Below are 22,394 nucleotides of genomic sequence, written 5' to 3'. Positions count from 1 at the left end.
GGAAAGCCTGAGAGCAATCCCCCATCACCATAAATTGTGTAGCTGAGATCCTCGCATTTGGGGACATTTGTAGACTCTCGCAGGGTTCAGCCTACTTGCAGTGCAAGGGATAATCATTCCCTAACTACACTTGAGTCATTCAAAGTCAAGAATATGGTGTCTCAGTATCTCAAGGGTTAGTGCACTTGTCCAGGGTCAATTCTTCAGCTTGAGGAGATTTCAACTCATACTTTTCAGAAAAGCTTCCCAACCACCAGACAATAATGTGCCATGAGGGATGTTCAGAAGTACAGGGAGACTGGGCATACTCTTGGTCTTTCCTATGGAGATTGTTCTACTTTGTGTAAATAATTACATTCACCAAGGAAGAACTGGAAGCCAGTTAAACCCACCTCTTAGCAGAGTGTCCTAAGCATCCAACTAGAAGAATATCCTTGCTCTTTGTCTTCTGCCAGACCCCCAAAACCTCAGCTTTCCCATGAGCCAGGTGTTGTTCTCTGGACTCAAGACCACAGGGCAAGCTGGAATATCTGCTCAGTGTCCCTCTAGTGATGGATCATGAGTATGGCATGTGCAGACTTGCTCCTGTTGCATCCCAACTTTGCTGCAGCACAAAATTCCACAAATTTGGAATGGCACAAACTGAACATGTGCCCAGGCCCGTAGTATTTTATCTGAAGTGGATCAGTTACAACAGGAAAGACACAGAGCCTGTTCTCCACCTACAGTAATTAAAGCATTCACTAAGCACCATGTAGATTCAAATTCTCATGGGTATAGGAAGGAGCTGCATCTGGCTTTCCCATGTTCTGGTTGAGTGCCCCACACTATTTGACCAAAGGGGAAGTTGATAGCAGCAGTTTATTTTTTTTTAATTTTTTTTTTACAAGCAGCTGATAATAAAACACTTTGGTTTCAAATCTAGAGGGATGGTTGGTGTTGAACCAAAGGAAATTTTGCCTTTTTTTTCTTTTTGTCAAACTGAAAACAGAAAAGTTTGGAAGTGAAGGATCTCTCAACCAAAGATTTGTTTGATTTTTCAGTGCAGGTGCTGACCAAACCTATAGCTATACATTAAAGGCCCCCATGTTGTGTAGATGATGGGGTAGTGTTGCATACACATGCTTTTGCCTGCCAGTTTGAAAAATTAGACCTCCCTTGTCTTTCTTAGGGGTATATTAGTAGTTCTGTGTGTTCAGTTTTTGTGCTATTCATTGGGCGTGTTTTTAATCCTCTCATTTATGTATTTATAGCCAAAATAATCCCTGGAATATTGACTTCAACAGAGTTAAAATAGAATGGAGTTTGCTCCACTGCTTTGTTACAGATGTATTATCTGCCAGGATGGCTTTCAGCATATTCATTGTATATTACACTGACTCACCGTATAATACATCAGAACTGTAATTTCATGGAGGTCTCATCAAATTCATTCTCACTGGGGGATAAGCAATGCAAATAATTTGTCATTTAGTGGCAAACTGGTTGGGTCTGTTCATCTTTTACATTTAATACAAATGCTCATTGTTTACAAGTATTCCTGCCTTGCTTAATTCTAATGGTGCTATTTATGTAGCAATGCTTTATGTGTAGCAGGTAAACTGTGCCATGAACATAGAGGGGAAGAATTTGTTTAACCGCTTGTAAAGCTGAGTCCTTCATTTCAGGAGTCATCATGGCCTCCCTCCTCACTGGGTTTGGGCAGTTAATTGTACTTGTGATTGTCTTGTCTCAACTCACAGCATCACTTCCTCTTCTGGAGAGGTAAGACCCTTTCTGCTAATCCATCCTCCCCTTTTCTCTAGAGCTTTGTCTTTTAAAGAGCTGCTCACTAGAAAACAATGGACTTGCCTACCTAAAGCGATGCACTTATTTGGTTGGCTAACTAAATCAAATTATTGATAAACCTGAATAACAGTGTGTGTAGACACTTATTTTCGCTTAGGAGAGGCATGCTTTGATTTAGCCTACTTCTGTAAAACTGCATTAAGTTAAACAGAATCAAGGCGTTCTTCAGCATGCAAGTTTGTACCCCTGTGAATTAGTTGGTTTACAACATACCATTAGCTACACTGGTGCAGGCATGTGGACAAAGCTAGAGTTTATGGATTCTTCTTCTCCTAAAGCCATCCAGTCCTTTCTAATATCCTCTCATACTTGTCATGGAGCTTCACTCTGAATGGCAAAGAGGTTACTTTAATGCGGCCATTTTTAAGAACAGACTTTTATTTGAGACTGCGTTTGAGTTCTAGGACAAAAGCTTTGCTGGTGCAATACCACTAATTTCAACAGCTCATTGTCTTTAACCACAAAAATAAGTGTCAAGGGGTATGTTGGGTCAGTAGTGGGATGAGGGGCAGGTGACCAGGGCACCCACGCCAGGTGCCCATTTAGAAGGGGCACAAGATTGGCAGCTGCTCCTGCAACTGATCCAGCTAATCCAGTGGCTACTAGTGCCAGACCCTGGCTGGTATGCCTCTGTATTGGGTTCAGGGCATGAGTTTGCAATGTTACCCCATCAGAATTTTCCTTGTCCCAGTGTAGTAATGTGTTACACAGCTTTGAAGAGAATGGAAGCAATGACACAAAGGGCAAGAAGACCATGGGAAGTCAGGATCTGTCTACTGGCCAGTGCCACATTTATAAAATGGCTTCCAGTGACACGGGCACATCTGTAACAGAATTGAGGACCAGCAGCGTTATTCTGAGAAAAAAAAAACCAACATCTTCACTAAGACACATTATCATAGGAGTCTGATCAAAGCGGTGTGGGAGACTCACTCTTGCTTCTACCAGTTCTTTTCAGTAAGAGGTTCCTGTTACCATGCAGACAACAGGCCAGATGACCATGGGTATTTGGAAGGAATCCATGTGAAGCTTTGTCTTCAGGCATTTCAGTTCAGAGGCGTGGCGAACTCCTGCAGCACCCTGGGCAGGTGCCAACCATTGGAGAGCAAGGGGTGAAGGGCAAAGTCTCATCTTCCACCACTCTCTGCACTCTGGAAGCAGCTCCTGGAGCTGTAGTGCATGTGCTCATGCTCCTGCAGCTGAGAAGCACGTTAAGCAGGGGGCACCATAGTGCCCCTGCTCCCCTAGCTATAGAAGCTGGGCATCCTGTATCCCATACTGCATGGGAGGGAGAAGGGAATCTGAAAGGCGCGCCTCCCCAGGGCTTGCCATGGGATGCACAGCTCTCCACCCAGGAGAGGATCCTGGGTGGGAGAGGGGGAGTGAACTACCTACTAGGAACAGCTGCTGGGAAGCCCGTACCATGGGGCTGGGGCAGCCAGTGTGCAGAAAGCCTGCCCCTCAGCTTCACCAGTCCTGCTACAGCCTTATACACCACAGAGCCCAGGTCTGCCCAGCTTCTATGGGGTGGGAAGAAGGAGCAATTTTGGTGTCCCTTCATAGTTGGCATCTGGGATAGGTGCCTACTCGCCCCACCTATTTCAATCCCAGGCTCCCAACTCAGTCCCAATGGACAAAGGCCCATATGGAAAACCTTGGTTTACCACAGCTATCCCCAGGACAAACTAGATACTTTTCCTGTGGAGATCAATGGCAAAAGCCCCACTGACCTCAGGGTCATACAAAGGCAGTATGTTCCCACATGTATAAAATAGACACAGATCAGTTATGCCATGATCTTTGCCCCTGTCTAACAAACTATGGAAAATGCAAAGCTTGCGTATTATTCAAAGCACTGAAACAAAATATTGTCCTATCTTTAAAGAGATACTGTAAAGATAGATAATAACCTGCTCTGCACAGGGCATCAGACATAGGCTGTAGCACTTAGAGATTGATTACGCTACCCCAGTGCATTGTTTTGTTTCTCAGGCTTTATTCATTGAAAGGCAAAAACCTGCCCTCAAAATAACTGAGTGCATGCTGTCCTCAAGATATATGGGAACAGTTACAGAGAGGGCTGTTTCTAGCATACTGAATATTCACTCAATTCTTCTACAGTGTAAGCACCCCACCCAAAAGGAGTCAAATGCACTGTTGAGGGTATATCTAAATTAACTCTTTTTACAGTTTATCAAGCAAAACAGCAAATAGCTGTCAAAACACATGGGGGACCTGCCTCTTAGCAGGAGAAAATCAATATGACTCCATATATAGCTGCTGGGGGCAATGATACTGTAAGCCGAGCAGTGACAGTCAATGCACAGAATTCTATTTTACCTTATGGATGACCAAAGTGAAGCCTGTGGCTAACCATGAGTTATCTGAATAAAGTGTAGGAGTGTCTCCACTACCCACTTTGGGCATGTAAGTACCTCCATTAAAGGAACAAGGACATGCTTTTCTGCATGGTGACTGTATTCCACTAGGGCTGCAAACAGACGTCTCATTTGAGGTGGCCCTGATTGTCTTAAGTTTTGACCTGGGTTCAAATAGGATGCACACATGGCACTTCCAAGCTGCACTGCTGTTCCTCTGCTTATAGGTGGCTGACAAGAGCACACAGCCTAAAAGCATGGGACAACACACAGTTACCTTACAGATGCATACCACAATGTGCTAAAGCACTGGTAAACTAAGTATGATGTCCACAGTGTCCATGTACTTTGGAAACCAGTAGAAAAGAGGCTTCTGTTTCAAAAGAGGCACTTAATAGCCTGGACCTGCAAATGCCATCCCTGTTAGGGCTGTCCAGATATGCATCCCTATTACCAAAGCATCTCACAGCCGTTAACATGGTTCAAACACCCCTGTAGGGCAAGGCAGTAGCGTCCCCATATTGAAGGTGGGGAACTCGCTGATTAATGTGCTTGAGAGCAGTGCTAGGAATTGCCCTTTACCGCCTTACTTCCAGGTTTGCCGTGCACAGGTTGGTGGAGCTGTGCTTCTCCCCTGTGCTTTCAAAAGCACCATAGATGTGGTATTGAGGAAACCAAAGAGGTTGACTCACCCAGTGTCATATAGGAAGTCTTAGGCAAAGCAAGGAGCTTAACCCAGGCCTCCTTCCTGCCAGGCTTATGCCCTAACCACTAGACATTCCTGCCTCAGCAAATCTGCACAAGCATAATGCTTATTACAAGTGAAAAGTCAATGGAAGACAATGGAACTATACAGAAGAGAAAACATTATGCTCAGTAGTAAGCAGGATCACACTCCATAACAGCAAAATCTCAAGGTGATGTAAATGGATATAGCTCCACTCAAAGTCAGTGAAACCTGGTTCATGAGAGACTGCCTGAGGACCTGAATCCATCTATACAGAGAACTCAGTAAGGTGTAGGAAGGAGTTTGGATACCATTGAGATGGGTGACCTAGGGCAAACCTAGCTTAGACAAGGGTACAAGGTACTTTTACTCTCCAATTCTTTTAAACTTTTGATGATTTACTTGACTTTTCTCTTATTTTAACCCCTTCTTGTCCACTACTTAGTATTCTTCTGCCTCCCATTTTGGACCAAGGAGACCCTGGTATCTCTTCATGTTTGTCTATGGTCCTATCTCTCAGCTTCCCCTATCTCCTGAGGAGAGAGGTTCAGATACCCTTCCCCTGCAAAGCATGGCTTGGCCCCCCACTTTTCACTTCTTTTTTAAACTCCCAGGACTCAGAGGCATGCAGATGGAGTATTTCACAGCGAACTCAGCAAGATGAATGAAAATGCCTATGTGCAGCAATTAGTCAAATCTCTTATGGGCCTCAATCAAAGGTGAGACAAACTGATCCCTTCTTGTTTTGGGCAGATGTGACCTCTGACCTCCAAGATGGCAAGAAGATTGCAAACCTCTCTGCTGCTTTTTTGGGGATCCCTGACTTAACTGCTGCGAAGTACATATCCTCCACTCATTCCTGCCAAAACATGGAAATGAAGCAGTGTAGTGAGGTCAGCACAGTCCTGAGCATGTGCCCAGAGCCATTCTCAGGTTCTGTCTCAGACATAGGTTTTTGCCATGTACTCAGGGCCATGTTAAATCAGCTATGCTGCCTAATATCTGGGTTTTGGCATGTGCTAAGCTGGAGAGAGCAGGCAGGGGCTCATGGTAGCGTCAGCGCAGAATTGTACACAGATAGTGTGTAGACTGAATCTTGACAACACAGGCAGATGCCAGCAAGGGAACTGCATAGACTTCTATGAAATCTATTCCTGATCCAGAGGCCAGAACCTTGGGTGCCCCTTGGCTTTCTGATCCCCCTTATCCTCCTGACACCCCCCCCCCGCAAGCAATCAGCCCCCAACCTAAGCTACAGCCATCTTAGGCCTGGCCTCACACCCTTTAAAAAGGCTGAACTAGGGGTAGCTCTATTGATCCAGAATATCCAGAGTTCCTTTCCTACCCTGGCATACTCCCAGTGAGAGAGGGGCTAACAAAGGTTGCCAGAAAACCAGAAGGCAATTCCTTTCTACAAGGGGATCCTGGACTGCTGTTTTAGAGCAGCTTTAAAGTCTGCAGGTCAAATCATGGCTCCCAGTGAGCAGCCAGAGTAGTGCAAAAGGAGTGGCGAAAGGCAGAACCCAGCCCAAACACGGCAGGAGCCAAACTCTCAGATGCAGCCACCTCTGACATGAGAGAACTCAGGTGCCCACCATGCAGGGCTGGCTCCGAAAGGGAGGAATAGGGAGCAGGGAGGGGATGGTTGGTGGATGTGGGGCACTGGGTGGTGTGTGGATGTGGAGTCCTTTTGTGGTGGGGCCCATAGAGGAATTTGGCACAGCGTTGGGAGAGAGGAAGAGATCTTCTGCCCCAGGGGTCCTGGTGTGAATGCAGGGATGCTGCCACTTGGGGTCACAGCTCTGGTGGGAGAGCCGCTTCTGGCAGAGCCCCTATTCCCATTCCTGTGCAGGTGAGGGAATAGGAGCAGGAGGTGAGTGCAACCTTGGCTCTACTCCTAGGGGAAAGACAGTTCAGCTGAGCTGGTGCAGAGGGTGGAGCTAGCTAGACTGTTAATAGCAGAGGCTAGTAACAAGGGCAGCTCACTCCCTTCTCTGCTCCAGAGGCAGTATAGCTGTGCATTGCCCTTCACCCAGGGCAAGGTGCATTGCTTCAGTCTAGCCCAATGCCCATTGCTTAAATATAGATGCCAACATTTAAAAGCCACTAATAAAAACAATCCAAGGAGCAAGGGAAAGGGACACACTGTTTAACCCCTCTTCAAAATGCATGCTGCTAGAACAAGTTATTGCAGGGGGGAGAGGGATTAGATCAGCCTTTCTGAATATGAACAGCTGTCCTGAGCATATGCCATACAGGCTAATCCATATGTCACTCTGAAAACATTTTTTTTCAGCTACACTCAGCAGTGCAGAATTAAATGCACACAAGAGACACAGCTCGCCCCTCCTTTAAGTTCTGATCCTCTGGATAAAGTCCCCTAGACCATGTTCAGAGGAGTGCATCTGGTATGCCATTTGTAACAGCCCAGCCAGAGCTGTGCAGCAATTACCAGTATAACTGAAGTCCTGTAGAACAGAGAGCCTTGGGGCAGGCAAATTTATTTTCTCTTTCCTGAACCACAGATATCAGCGGCATGCAGATGGCATGTTTACCAGTGAACTCAGCAAAATGAGAGGAAACGCACAGGTTCAGAAACTAATCAAGTCTCTCGTGGGATACAAGCGCAGGTAACAAACTACACTCATGGCAAGTCAAAGAGGGTTGTGGGCACTTCTGTCTGTCAGTGCCTTTATCCTCATGCTGGAAATGTGCTGTCTGGAATGCAGCATGAAGGGTTGCTATTCACTAAGAAGAAGCTGTCTGTTTCCAGTTCTTCTACAAATCTCAGGCAAGATACTACACTGTACTGGTCCCTTCCCACTTGCTTCTATTGAAATTTCCAACATATTATAGCAATTGTGTTATCAAGACTGTCCCATGCCACCCTGCTCAACTGAATGTGTCATTAAAGGCAGAAAAAGTGTCACTGAGGCTGCCCAATGCTTTCCATTACAAGACTCTGTTAAGCATTGCTTATAATTTTGCTAAACTTTAATGATTTTGACTGAAATTTTCCATGCTGGGTGTCTCCCTCAGTCTCAGTTCTTTTTTTGAACGGACAGGGAAATGTCAAATAAAATTGTTCAGCCATTAAAAAAAAAAGATCTGAGGAAAAAAGGGTGCTTGGTCCACATTAAACTCTTATGGGCTTCTGTGTTTCACTAAGAAGCTCTAATACACCCATGCATTGAAGCAGGGACATTACATTTGGTGAAAAGGGCCACTCTGGTGCGAGGGATGTGCCTTTTGCTGTGAAAATCCACCTACAGTGGGCCAAGTTATGTGCCTCAAATGAGTCTGTATTGAGCATATGAGAACTAAGATTTTTCAGTTTGGTAACTATGTTTTCTGAAGATGCCAGCTGCTCTGATCATGCCCCACCCCTGAACTGCAGGCAGTAAGGACAGACAACCATAGCGCTGGAGTTTCCTAAGATTTAAATGCTTGATTTTGCAACCTTAATATTCCTTAAATAGAGAGAGGAAGTTAGCTGTGTTAGTCTGAAGTCAGGCAGAAGGCAGTATTCTAGAGTTATTCTCTATTCTCACCTTAAAGAATAACTCAGCATGAGCTTTTTCAGGCTACAGCCTACTTTGTCAGATGAAGCATAGTATCTGATGTTGTAGACTTGTACACCCTCTCTGAACAGGTTAGCCTATAAGGTGCCACCAAAGCCCTGCTTTCTGCCATGTCTTTTAGTGTTATTTGTATTACAGCAGTGCATAAAGGCCTGCTGCACACACAGACATAGTAAAAGAGACAGCTTGTCCCAAAGAGCGTCTTACAATCTAAATACAGTCCAAGGTAAAGGATGGCAGAGGAAACAGAGGAAGTGACTTTCTCAAAGTCACAAAGCAAATCAATAGGAGAGCTGGAAACAGAAGTGATTCTTCCTGAGGCTAAGTCAAGTGCTATATCTACTGCCCACCTGTGAAGCCTTATCTTTAGGATTATAAGCTATAGGCAGCTGGGGCTGCCTTTTGATATTGGCCAACGTTGTGAGCTGCCCCCATTCTCATTAACATTCGTTTCATTTACACATGGCCAATCAGATCGCGTATGGGTGCAAAAAACCTAGTGGCTAACTGAGCCTCAAGCTGCTGATTATTGCAATGCAAATGACAGCCACCACTGCTTCTAACCATTGGTCGCATAACAATAGGAGAAAGAGATTGCATGGAAGCAACCACGTCTAGTTTGTTCTTTCTTTGGGACAGGATCCTCATTAACTATCAAAATAATTCCTTTCCCTCTCATATTTTGGATGTTTGCAGTGCCCACCAATGGACTAGATCAAGACAGTGACACTGGTCTGGTGCCTAGGGTAGGCATGGCAGGGCCCCATCTGGTTGCACAGAGGAGGATGGGGGCAGCCTGGTCCAATTCAGCTGCATGTGGAAATACGGTGTCACCAAGCCCCAAACTAGCCACATGGGGGGAAAGGGGCATAGCTTGCCCCAACCTGGCTGCACAGGGGGGAAGAGAGTATGGCCCGGCCACAATTCAGCCGGGGGAAGGGGACATGGCTTGACCCCAGTTCAGCTGCATGGCAGGAGGGGTTCCTGGCTCAGCCCCAATCTTGCTGTTCATGGGGAGGGGCTTGGGATTTGGCAGTGGAGGAGAACGATGGTATTAATGGCCACTGCTCCCCCTTTGCCAAATTTCCTGACCTTCAGGGCGCCCAATGGGCCACTTCTGGCCCACAAGCTGGAGGCCAAGTACCCCTGCCCTAAGTGATTCACTTCTTGTGAAAGTCCTCCCAATACACTAGATTTTTACTTCATGGTTCTGAATTGGGGGTGGGGTGGGGGGGGCAGACTGGGATGTTACAGCACTTCCCCTCAGGGTGGCTGTGCATTGTGAAGAACTCATTTTATCTACATAAACCAGGACATAGAATGAAATGGAGAGACGTGGTAGTGGAGTGAGGTGTATTAAAATTAGAAAGCCATATCCACAAATAAGTTCCTGTCACCATAACTTCATTGAGAATCTGCCCCATTACTGAGAGCCATATGACAAGCCATATGATAGTTTTAAAATCCTTGAAAACACTTGCGCCGACTCCAGCTGTGCAGACACCCACATCGCCCACTAAACTCCACTGGATTTGTTAGAGCTCAGCTCATCTGAAAGAAAAGTCTGAGAAATTTCAAATTTTGAGCTGAATCAGCCTAATGGATAGTTCCTAAACAGGTCTGGGATTTACTAATTATGAGTGGTATTCTGGACACATAAAACAGCTATCTGTTTGAATTTGAGCAGGATACTTGTTTATCATATAAGGGGTGAACATCAGGGGCTGGGAGAACATTTGTTCACCAAGGCACCCCACGGGAAGACAAGGAATAATGGACATAAACTGCTAGGAGATCACTTCAGATTGGATATAAGGAAAAACTTCTTTATGGTTTAAGTGTCCAAAGTCTGGAACAGACTCCCCCCAGAGGTGCTGCAGACACCTATCCTGAAGATCTTCAAAAGACGACTTGCTGAGATCATATGACCCTAGCAGTCTTTCCTGCCTGAGAGCGGCGGGGCTGGACCTGATGATCTCGTGAGGTCCCTTCCAGCCTTAGCTTCTGTGAATCTGTGACTCCTCTATGAACCTTAGCTTGTTGCAATGACAACACTCAGGTGGTCCAACAACCTAGGCTCTGAGAGTTGCTTCATGGAGCCACTCTCACAAACAAGTCTCAGGTCCTCTAATGAGAACCTGACTTCAGTGGCACTACATCATCTGGCATCAGCTGGGGATCCACTCACCTCTCTGTGAATTGGTGTGACAGCATTTGGAAGGTAATGAGGACATTGAAGAACAATGCTTTGGCGTTGTTTCTCCATAAACTTTTTTGCTAGTGTTCCTGAACCATCTGGACCAGAGGGACAGCTGGAGGAGACTGGCTTTATCAATCAAGCTGAAAATGACTTGGACTCAAAAGAGATGCTCACTAAACTGAAGCCTTTCCTGCACCATGTACAAAGTCTCAGAGGATGATAAAGACAGAAATTAACCCTGTTTTCTTACTTGTTGAGCTTTCTCAGTACAACAAGAACCTCTGACCTCAGTTTCTCTACTAAGTTATCTCCATAAATCTATCTAGTCAAAGGAAAGAAACTCCCAATAGCACTGCTACAGAGGGACACAGAAACATTCTCTGGTATGCTGCTGTCTTTGGTCCTGTTGTCATCCCCTTGAGTGACCGTCAACCCACCACATAGCTCCAGCCATGTCAAGAGAAACTGCCTCCAGAGCTAATGGCTGCTGTGAATTATAAGTCCAGTGTATAAGAGGCAGTGGAAGAAATAACACTACTGTTTCCCTGCATTATCATTTCTTCTGTGGGGAATTGCACCTTTAAGTGGTTCCCACAAGAGCCAGCTAGAACCAACAGTGTTGTGTGGCCAGAGAAAATGGCAAGTCTTGTGTAAGGGAAAAAGCACACCTGGGAGAGAAGATAATACAGCTAAGCATAGAGGCAGACCACAGTAAAGCTGACACCATCATCACCATGCCTGCCCCAACAGCCGAGGAAATGCTACAGAGTCCTTGAAACAGTGTAAACTATGGGGAACTTTAGGAGACTGGTTGAAACCTGTTGCTGTGTTGTGCAAAAGTTCACCTTACACAACGCTAAATTGTTACCACTCAGGCACTGACTTTTCTCAGAGTCCTTGTCTCCATCAGGGACTGGAGTCCAGAGCAAGGCTTAGAGCAGGACTGAAGACCAGGGGTTTGGGTCCTAAACCAAAGTCTGAAGAGCAAGCCAAGGTCAGAAACCACAGTCTACACTGAGTATGGGAACTCAAAGGAAGTGGATGGATAAGGCTGAAGCCAAGCAGAAACCCAGGCAGGCAGTGTCCAGGGCAGGAACTGGAAATAATGCTGAGTCTTAGTGAGGACACTTAAGATCACTCAGCAGAAGTCTTCTTAACCCTTTTATGGTTGAGCCTGAGTGAGGGCCCTGGTTGCATGGGGCAAGGGTTCAAGCAGTCATGGCCTGCCCTGGTCCATTTATACCCTGTTGAGGGTAGAGTTAGGCAGGTAGAGCCAATGATGAGCAAGGGCCGGAGAGCTAATGTGAGTGAGCGCTGACTGGCCTACCCTAAGCAGAGCCTCTGCACAGCTTAGCAGCTGGCTCAGGTCATACCTATTAAAGGGGCAGAAATGAACTCATGGGGAAGAAGCAGTGGGTTAATATAGGCCTGATTTTGCCTCTGAAAATGAAAATGGATTTCAGTGATACATGCACCTTCCCCTATGTCATCCCTGCCATTAGCTTTCAGACCCAAGTGCAGCTCTTCCCATTCACCTTCAATAAAGAAATGCCAATTTATTGTTATCATGCAATCACTGATTTCATAGGCAGCAAAGGCAGAAGACACAAGATGGTGACTTGTACCATTCTGGGAAAGATGCAACTGAGGGATGTCTGCTGTGCCTTGTAGAGATATCCAAGCTAATTCCACTCAAGCTAGCAGGCTCTGCTGCCATTATTAGCTCAGGTATCTCTATATGGTACCGCATAGTGTATCCCCTCTTACCATCTATGTAGATAATTCTTTTTTGTACATCCAGCTTCTAGATGTCTCTGAGTGCTACCACAATTGCAGGTAGCTCATTAATTATGATAAAATCAGGAGGCAAAACAGTGAGGATTCCTGCTATACAGGAACTTGTTTCTGATTGCGTTGGTAGTTATAAAAAATGCACAGGGAGTTACGGTGGTGCAGGCACTAAGGTGTGCAGTTAATAGCCCAGAGGTTGCTAATTTGAGGCCAGAGCCAAAGCGCTCATGGCCAAATCCGTGAATTCTGCTTAATACCTTGTTGCACAAGGGTGCAAAAAGGAAGGAAGGATAAATGTGTCAAATTTAGGAAGCATGGTGGTTCCTCCAAACATAATATCCCCTGGAAAAACAAAAGGAATTAGTGTAGCTGCTCTTGCAGTGGCTGCTTTGCTCCAATGGCAGTATCTTTTTCCTTGCAGCTTGGCCTTTGTACAAAAAACAGTGTCCCATTGCAACATTGACCTTATAATGCTAAGCTTTAGCTCCAAAACTTTGCCTCATCACCTTCATTAACTGAATTCTCCCTTCTTCTCTTCCTTAATCAGTGATAAAGAAGATGGCTCTCAGGGATCCGTCAGCCTAGCAATACCAGGGAAATATGAGAGTGACAGCGACTACAATGACTTTTGCTTCATGTGGTTATACCAGAGCTTTTTGAATGATAGGTATGTACAGTGAATTTCTGATCTAAGTCCTTCTGTGGACCACATCATCATAGTACCTGAGGGTTAAATAGAAAAAACAAACAACCAAGACAAGAGTATAGATGGAATTTATGTGCCTAAATCCTACATTACACTCCTGATAATATCCAAATCAACTGCCTCTTAATCCTTGAAGGGTCTAAACTCCAGAGATGATGCAATTTATTATGTCAGGGTTGCTTAGTCCATGTGTACAGAAGTGCCTCAGTCATGACAGAGCTAAAGAGCTTAGCACTGGACTTGCACCAAAGTCTCATTGGCCTTCTAAGTCCCCTGTGGGGCTTGAAATGTTACGCAGCCTTCGAGCACACCTAATAACCACTGACGGGATGAGGGTCCCTGCAAAAGGTAGTGGTGGTCTCCCCTTTCTTGTAAAGAGCCTGGGGGCCAGAGGCACTCTTCACCCCATTACTCCCCACTGACTCTGCACTGCCCAAGATTCACTGAGCCACAGAGCACAAACAAGAGCCTGGCTCTGTAGCCTAGAAATTCAGACTCTCACTTGGTTCCTACTCCTGGGATGGTTGATGCATCCCATTCAGTCAGTGTTTCATGTGAAATACGAACACACTGGAGTTCAAATTTTCCCTTCCCAAAGCAGCACCTTCAGTGTTGTGGTAGACTCAGGCTCCCTCTCTCTGAACCAATAAATTGTGAATGCCTGGCTCTAAAACAGCAAAGCTCTGACAAGGAGAGAATGAAAGCATCTCCCCACCTGAAAGCACGCGTTACCATGTAGTTAAGGGTTTTCTCAGAGCAGGAGGGAAGTGTGGGATCCAATCTTCTAATGCAGAGGAAGGAAATAATCCCACTTCTTACTTAAATCCTGGAACTAGTAAACCATTACGTAAAAGATGGGTATCTTCTGCACCTCTACCTTTCCAACTAGTTTGAACAGGGTGGGGGATGATCTTTTCAATGTGGTTGTGTAAGGTATGCTCAAAATATGCCTAAAATGCCTCAGTCCAGATTGGGCTTAAGTGTGGGCTGAGGGCTGAGCTGTTCAGATTGAGGAATTTCTACACATGTGCAGAAACAGAACCCTAGATATTTTAAAGGCTCAAAGGGTACTTTAAGGTTAAAAATGTATGGCATCTATGGAGTTTAAGGGCCTCAAGGGTTAAGATTGGGAGCTAAGGGAAGTTTTAGGTTGCTCTTTTGAAGATAGGCCAAATTTAGCTGCTCAGTCTCCTCTCCCCTCAAAGGACTGAAGTGTTTAGCAAAGCACTTGTTGATGAACAGCTTTATCTTCTATCACCTGAGCTACTCAGGCTCATATCCCTAGTTGTATTATGCTTCTCTTTTGTCAGTGTCTTCTCTGGGGCTATTCACAAAAACAAGCTGGGCATGTGCTTAGAGTGGGATTCTCAAGATGAAGGAACACAGGTCACTTATGCCCAAACCCTTTTGTAAATTTGGTCCTTTACAGATATAGATCCATGTGGATGCATTTCTAGAGATCTCACTAAGCTGTTTAGGTGCCTAACTCCCAGCAGAAACTAGTGGGACTGCAATATCCAATGGGATTTTCAAAAGCACCTAGGTAGGTGAGACACCTGCCTGAATCTTAAGGTGGCTAAGTATCTTTGAATATTGGGACCTGCTTCTGTTAAGTGCTTCTGAAAGTCCCATTCTTAAGCATGTTGTAGAACTGAATACTGTTACCCAGATGACAGGTAAACTTGAAGGCTGGCTACTGATAAAAGAGGCAGAAATAGGTTTGTAGTCTGCTCTTTTATTTACTTGCACTTCAAAACGCAAAAACCAGACATGTATCCCAAAGTGTATCTGGCTACCTGTGACAGCACAACATAGATTCTCACCTATACCAGCTGAGACTTGAGAGGTGTGAGGATGGTGGCACGCAGTTCAGCAGCAGGTTCTTTTGAATTTGCTGACTTTTAAAAATTTCCCTCCAGTTTATATCCCATATTTATAGAGGGCTGGTTCTAATAAATGACCTCTGATTGGTTTTACTTAAATTTCTTACTGAAATTTTTGGAACTGGACTTAGTTGGGATTTATGCTTCTATAAAAATTACACTCCTGGAGGGAAAGATTCTTACCTTTTTCCTTCACCATTATGGAAGTGCTTGCCCTTACCCTGTTTTTCTCTTCCCCAAAATGTATGGTATTCTGTAAACAGGGCTGCTTTGTTTCTTTCCAACTTACTTAGAAGCTTAACAAAAATACAGCCACTGTAGCAAAACAGCATCTAATACATTTGGTTACATCAATTACCATAAACTAAAGCTATGGTACAGTATTTCTGGATTATATAGTCCAGAATGGTAATGTCTTTTTTCAGGCCTTGTGCTTTTTTTAATTGTATTTGATTACTGGTTTAGTTACATATGTTGATGGCTTCCTTTACCTTGCTGACCAAGCTAGTTGTCATATTTACAAAGGTTCACTTATGGTCACTGAGGAACAGGCTTTGGGGGCCTTCTGCTTAGCTACACTTCTACGGTTTCTATGCCAGTAGTCTCAAGTGGTAGTTATTATGGATTTGCAAATGTTTTAAAGTAATGGTGATTAATTATAAGGAATGAGGGTGGTTTGCATTAAATCCAGTGTTACAAATGTAACATTATGGTAGTTTCTATTAAATCACTATAAGAGCAATAAAGATAGCCTCAAAACAGAGTGTAGAAGAGGAGAATGAATGAACTGTGTTTGTGGTAAACCTGTGCTGTAGGAATATATACTAGCAATCCTTCATTTTAAGTGGAAGGATAGGGCCCGATCTTGCAAAAACTTGGTCACATGAGTAGAACCACTAGTATCAATGGGGCTACTTACCTTGTCAAGCACTCTCAGGATTGGCCCCTTAACTTTTCACAAAGCTGTGTGTAACTCACTATTTATTAGTTCATACTGATTAACACCAAGCCTACAAGTTGGATTCTCTGCGTGTGAATCGGAAGTGCTTGGGCTATGACAACAGACCTAGAGCTAGACTGATTTGTATGAGCTGTGGATCTGATCCATAGATTTTTTTTTTTAAGTTAAAACCAAGCTGGCATCATTCCTCACCTCCTGGTGGATTGTCTTCTTATGCTTATTGTTGAGCCTGTATCAAACTGTTTCACATTCAGTGTTATGTTAACAAGACACACACATCAGAGCTGTTGTTTGCACAGTACTCGGAGACAATTCTGTATTCTCAAGCCAAGCTGGAATGTCGCTGTCTTCATATAATTGCTGCCAAATTCTGTGCAATAGTGCAGAGTAATTTCATAGTTAGGTATGTCAATAGAGCACCCTAACACTCAATTTCACCTCTTTTAAAGTGAAGAGGACACCTTCCTTGGAGATTTGTGGGCACAAAGAATTGTATAACAGATAGTTAATAAAAATAATAAATTGGGAAAATTCAATAAAATATTCCTCTGATAATGGAGAGATTGCTGATTTTGGACTAGGCCGTTTTCTGCCTACTGATGAGAAACTGATCTAATGTAATTAAGTTAGAATAAGCTTTCTATAGCATACTGATTTGGTTTGTTCTGAATGTTGTGTCATGCTGATTTAATTTCTAAAGTTGATACTGCAGCAGAGGTGACTTGGCCATTGCTAAGGCACTAGACTGGGACTCAAGAAATCGGAGTGTAGCTCCTGAATCTGCCACTGATTTCCAGTGTTGCTTTGGACATGTTACTTAAGCTTTCCATAGTCTTTAATTCCCTACCTATAAAATGGGGGCAATGCTTCTTCTCTTCTCCCATTTTTTGTCCAGGTAGAATGCTAGCTCTTTGGGGCAGGAGCTGTTTCTCATTTCTATGCTTGTGCAATGCCCAACACAGTGGGCACCTGATCTTGGTAGTAGTGGGCTACCACAATTTGAGCACCGCAATTCTCTGGTGTTTCGTTGGCTCTTCCTTCTGATTTCTAAGTCAGCTTCACCACCAACCTATTCTAATTTCTGCTGGGTACTGATGTACCCTTTGGTTCTTTTCTCTACTACAGTGGCTCAGACAGCAATGCAAGGGAAGCAGCTCAAGTAACTAGCCAATACATTTGCCCTGCCTCCAAGCAGCTGACTGCAACGAAGAATGACGAAGAATCCGATTTTGACTAGGCACCAGTGACTGAACCTGCAGTGTGGTGGGGTGAACCCCATGTATACCTGGCCTAGAAATAAATAAGGAAGCTATTGAATCTCCTTCCAGGATAAAAGTATAAGGGGGAAACCATAGAAGCAGGTAGAGTCATGGTATCGTGATAACTCATGTAATCAAGAGCAATGTGTGTGTGTGAAATTGGGGGTGGGGGAAACACTAGCTGGAACGTAAATTATGTAAGTAGCTTCTATTGTACTTTATTCTCTGCCTGCATGTTGCTGGAGTTTAATAAAGGTTCTTTAGCAGCCACCATGTTTTGGATTCTCTGATCAAGCACTAGGAAACATCTGAGACTATGGTACCAAAGCCACTGGAGGGGTTACAAGGGCAGGGCAAGAAGAATCCTTCCTTGCTTGATATGCCTATAATTTCACATGCATTCATATTGGCATTTAGGGCCAGATCCTGAGCTTGAGTAAGAAGCATGAGTCTTGTGAAGTCAGATTTACATCAGCTGAAGAACTGATCTCCTGTTCAGCTCAGTACATTGATATACCATGACAACCATTCAGTACAATCTACAAACACCATTATTTCAGTCTCACAATTATCCTGTGCCTGATACTACATCATTATAAAGACTGGAACTCCCCCTGCCCCCCAAGACTACGGCCCCTAGCTTAGCAGAAATTTGCAGATATGTGGTGGGTTTTATATCATAAAGCAGGGACGTAGAACTCATCTGGGCCTACAGGTTGGATGAGTGGCACACAGCTGGTCTGTGGGCTGGATTAGGCTCACAGACCGGTCCTGCCTTCTGGATCCAGCGCATGTCCTGGAGTGGCCAAAGTATGTGCCATGTGTGGTACATCCTACTCTGACCACTCTGGGGCTCAGCTACATGCAGGAGCCACTCTGCTTCTCTGGGGTGTGAGCTGCAGTGGACACTATGGGTGGCGCGTGGAGCCATGTGGCACACCCCACATGCTGCCTGTCAGTCACCTCTGAGACCCAGGGGCAGCACCAGGGGCCAGATGATAGCTGTCCATGGACTAGAACCAGCCTGTAAGCTGTATCTTTGACACCCCTGATGTAAAGGAATTTTTAAGGTCTCAGTGAAAGCTATTTTCTAGGCTGCTGTGGTAGAAACCACAGGTATATATTTCCATGCTATCTTGACTCTATCCATCCATTAATTGGAGTCATGGAGTCATAGAGAAGTAAGGCTGGAAGGGACTTCCAGAGGTCATCTAGTCCAACCCCCTGCCTGAGGCAGGAGTACTCTTCTAACAACCAAAGACCAGCACAGCAGTCATGGAGAAAGCAGGAATTAATTCTTAACCCTTCATTAAGTTTCCATATCACCTGCATGCCACACTACCTATCTGGGATGCTGTGACAGGACGACCTAGAGGTGCCGTGACCTCCCCTAGTCCCCTTGCCTACCATGCCAACCCAGGTCTTGAATGCACCCTCTATCTCGCCCGCCACGTCTTTGATTTTATTATTAATGGGAGGCTGCCTTCCTGCCCTCCTTGGCACGGGGCTGGTCTCGCTATACCGGGATTCCGTTCTAAGTAGCCCGCTCCTTCTCGGGCCTACTTGATATACTCGTTCCTTCTCTCCAGGGCCTTCCACTGGGCTCGCCCCCTTCCGGAGCTTTCCCCTCACAGGCCGTGCCCCACTGGGGCTCTTTCCCTCTTCTAATATACTCGCCTTCTCCCGGGGCCTGTCCAATGTCCAATGTACACGCCCTCTCCCAGGGCCTGCTCCAAGATACTCGCGCTCTCCGCCCACACCGGGCCTTTGTTCGTGCCTCTCACGCTCCCCTGCCTGCACTGGGCCCTTGCTCACACTCGTCGCCCACACTGGGGCCTTCTTGCTTGCGCTTCTTGTGCTCTCCACCCCCACTGGGGCCCTTGCTCGCGCCTCGCGTGCTCCCCTGCCCGCACTGGGGCCCTTGCTCATCCCTATATCGCCTAAATCTTAGGCCAACCTAGCTATCCTTCTCTCATCCCTGTCAGGGTCCTCTCCACCCTGTAGCCACACGCTGGTGCACAACACTGCCCTGCTTGCTCTAGCAGGGCTCTTGCTCCTTAGGCTGCCAGAGGGGACCTGGACTCTGGCCTCAGCATCCTCTGTTTATAAAGGCCAGGCCCTGCCCCCTTCTGGTCAGCTGACACAATCAGCTGCTTTAGCAACTCACACCTGTGCTGCCCTATTGAGTAGCAGCTAAGCCCATGTTACTGTTAGAATTGCACAGCTTGCATCTTGCTCTTGATAAGAAAAGAACACTGCCCAAGGTTCCTCTTTCATCCTCCTTACTCTTTCACATGCTGATTACAGAAACTGGAATTTAACTGCATAGCCTTGGGGAATAAACGGTTGATGAACTCTTGTGGTATTGAGCATGCTTAATTAGCTGTTGCATATTTACCTCTCTGCCCCCCCCCACTCAAATAACTAATTATACTATACATGCAATGTATATGATGATGTAGTTACATGTATGTTTGTATGAAACGGAAGTAAGCTGCAAGAACTTCTGTGTCTGTGCACACGCCCAGGAGATTTGAGAAAATAAATGCCGCTTACAAACACAATCAGGGGTCAGAGTTAATTTGAGCATCTAGCTCTGCTCTGACCTTTGTTTGCAAGCAAATAGACCCTTAAGTGCCGACTGATGTCTGTGATCTCTGCGCGCCTCCAGGGAATGAACCGCCGTTTGTGCAACATTACCATTATCAGTAGCAGGCACCTTAGTGCCCTGCTACAGATGCTCTTTTTGGATATGCCAGGGTATCCATCTCTCCTGTCAACACTTAGCTCTAGCAATAAGGCAGCTGAGGTCCCCACATTAAGTATTTGATAGATGAACATACTGCTCAGAATAGTTTGTGTGTGGTCTGTTCTCCATTGCTTAGGGTGCAGCATATCAGAGAACTACTATTCCAAGTCATTAGTCTCCATCTGTCTCTCAAATATATAGCTCCATCTCCTTTTCCTTTATGGAACACTAAAGAACCATTTCCACATCTCAAAAGCTACTTTCTATTTACTGTGGCATGTCAGATCCTATTTATTACAGTATGCAGAATTCAGTCAGAGTTTTCCATCATGAAAATGTCAGCACCATCTCGAAGGAATGGTTGGAATGATTCAGACTTTTTGCTAAGGCACTAAAGTACATTTAGTAGATTTGGGAGTCTTCCTCACACCGCTTTAAAAATCTCAGTCTTGAACTTATTCAGGTGATTAAATTTGGCTTTGTAACCTTCATTCCTTACCAACATTCAGGCCTAGCTAATCCAGATCCAAGCAGTTAATCTAGCTCTTCCAACACTCATCCTAAAGAATCATCTTTGCTAGGACATGCCTTAATAATTGAGTGAACTAGCAAGAGGCTTGCTTTGACCTACTGCTCACCACAGGTAAGGGCAAGTCATATGCAGTATTGTGCATCACAGGTAGCAGGTAGCATTTCCCCACAATGGGATGTTGAATGAGACTTGCACTGACCTGTCAGGCAACTGGAGGGGGAGGACATTTCAAAATATGACTACTTTTCCTGATGAATGTGAACCTTCAGCATACCACAGCATCTACAGAGCTCATTGGCATTAACCCTGCTTCAAACAAGGTCTGCCCTTGAGGATCAGCACTAGATCTTCTTCCTGAGTCAGCATCATTCCCAAGAATAAATTATTCCTAATTTAGGTACAAAGGCTTGAATAGTTTGGCTCTAGTAAATAAAGATACAGGCAAGACATTGACATTGTGAGCCCATTCCAAAGGGAGCAGAAATAGACCCCTTCTTTTCTGACAGTCTCCCACAAGAACACAGACTGGGCTACAGATGATGCATGTGCCTTAGAGACAGAGGAAAAGATGCACAAAAAAAGTCAAGTGACCTTGTACTGTTACATCACCAAGGCTTCATAGAGAAGTAGGGCTGAGATGGACCTCCAGAGGTCATCTAGTCCAACCTCTTGCCTGAGGCAGGATCATCTCTACCCAAACAATCTTATACAAACCTGTTCTCTAAGCTATTAGCAAAATTACCCAGTCAACCCTGACAAAGCCACAAAGCATAACACCTTAAACTGCCGTAGGTAAAGCTGGGGGACCATGGTAGCCAATGTCCTGCTGCTGCAAAGGTTGTTCAAAAATGCTTGAGAGATCCAAGGAAGAGGGAAGTACTAAGTCTGCTACATAGGAAAGCAAACCCCCCAGTCTTTGCCAATCTGATTGTGGAGTAAAATTCAAAAGCAGGAGCAGAACAAGGATGGAGAGGCAGAAGTTAGGGCGGGGTAACATCTTATGCAGGTGTGGCAAAGATATGGCCTGCAAAGCCCTATCATCTGGCTTGCCATGCTGCCCATGAATCTGAGACTGGATCTGCATGCTGCATGCAGTACAAGCCAGACCAGCCCCTGCAGTGCACATATCATGTGGGGCTGGTCCAGGGAATTCACTGCATGCAGTGTCTGCACCAGACTGGCCCCATGTGCTGGATTGGATCCTGGGGCCAATCTGTGGACCCAATCTGGTGTGAGGACCAGTCCCATATCACTCATCCAGCCAGTGGACCAGCCCTGCAGTACTCATCTGGCCGACAGGGTCTGATGAGCTTAACATCCATGGACTAAGTAGGCTATAACTAATGAAAGCTGTGACTGAGTTAGTCTGCTGGGTGCCATCCTCCTCTGCTTTCTGCTTAACTCCATAGGGCTAACTACTTTTCTTTATTGAAGGATGAGAGGGTAGATGAGAACAGCTTCATAAATGCTATTCCATTGGAAGTCACCCCCCAGCCACACATAAGAGAGAGCAAAGCACACAACAGAAAGCAAAGGAGAAGAATACTGTATTATCTAGCCCCCACAAAATATACTCTGAGACAGAAGAGACTATATATATTTACCAAGTGGGATCAATACTAGGACAGGAGTTTCAGATAAAATTTCTTTTATTTCCTTCTATACTACAAATTCCACTGTGAGAAATTATTTTGAAACTATACAGCAGAAATAAGTACTAAGACAATTATTGGTTAGAACCCCCCAAAAAACTGAAATGCAATTTCAAAGCTGAAAGCC

At 45.1% G+C, this 22,394-nt stretch overlaps 1 protein-coding gene across 1 annotated transcript; it reads left to right on the top strand.

The window, feature by feature from the left end:
* Nucleotides 1-1,675: 1,675 nt before the first annotated feature.
* Nucleotides 1,676-17,312, top strand: SCT (secretin). Its single transcript, XM_090034922.1, has 6 exons — nucleotides 1,676-1,764; nucleotides 5,568-5,672; nucleotides 7,479-7,583; nucleotides 10,816-10,950; nucleotides 13,070-13,192; nucleotides 17,201-17,312. The coding sequence occupies exons 1-6, from the start codon at nucleotides 1,676-1,678 to the stop codon at nucleotides 17,310-17,312; spliced, it is 669 nt and encodes a 222-aa protein (XP_089891048.1).
* Nucleotides 17,313-22,394: the final 5,082 nt, after the last annotated feature.

The sequence above is a fragment of the Crocodylus siamensis genome, chromosome 2 (assembly GCF_052110815.1).
Source record: "Crocodylus siamensis isolate JL-2025a chromosome 2, ASM5211081v1, whole genome shotgun sequence".
NCBI classification, from domain to species: Eukaryota; Metazoa; Chordata; order Crocodylia; family Crocodylidae; genus Crocodylus; species Crocodylus siamensis.
This window is presented reverse-complemented; position numbering and strand designations above follow the sequence as displayed.

Bases quoted from the DNA above. Each gene is read 5' to 3' on its own strand.
- SCT (XM_090034922.1), top strand. From the start codon at position 1,676: ATGGCCTCCCTCCTCACTGGGTTTGGGCAGTTAATTGTACTTGTGATT. The intron at 7,584-10,815 runs GTAACAAACTAC...CTTTTTTGCTAG, and splicing joins CTCGTGGGATACAAGCGCAG to TGTTCCTGAACCATCTGGAC. The intron at 13,193-17,200 runs GTATGTACAGTG...TCTCTACTACAG, and splicing joins CAGAGCTTTTTGAATGATAG to TGGCTCAGACAGCAATGCAA.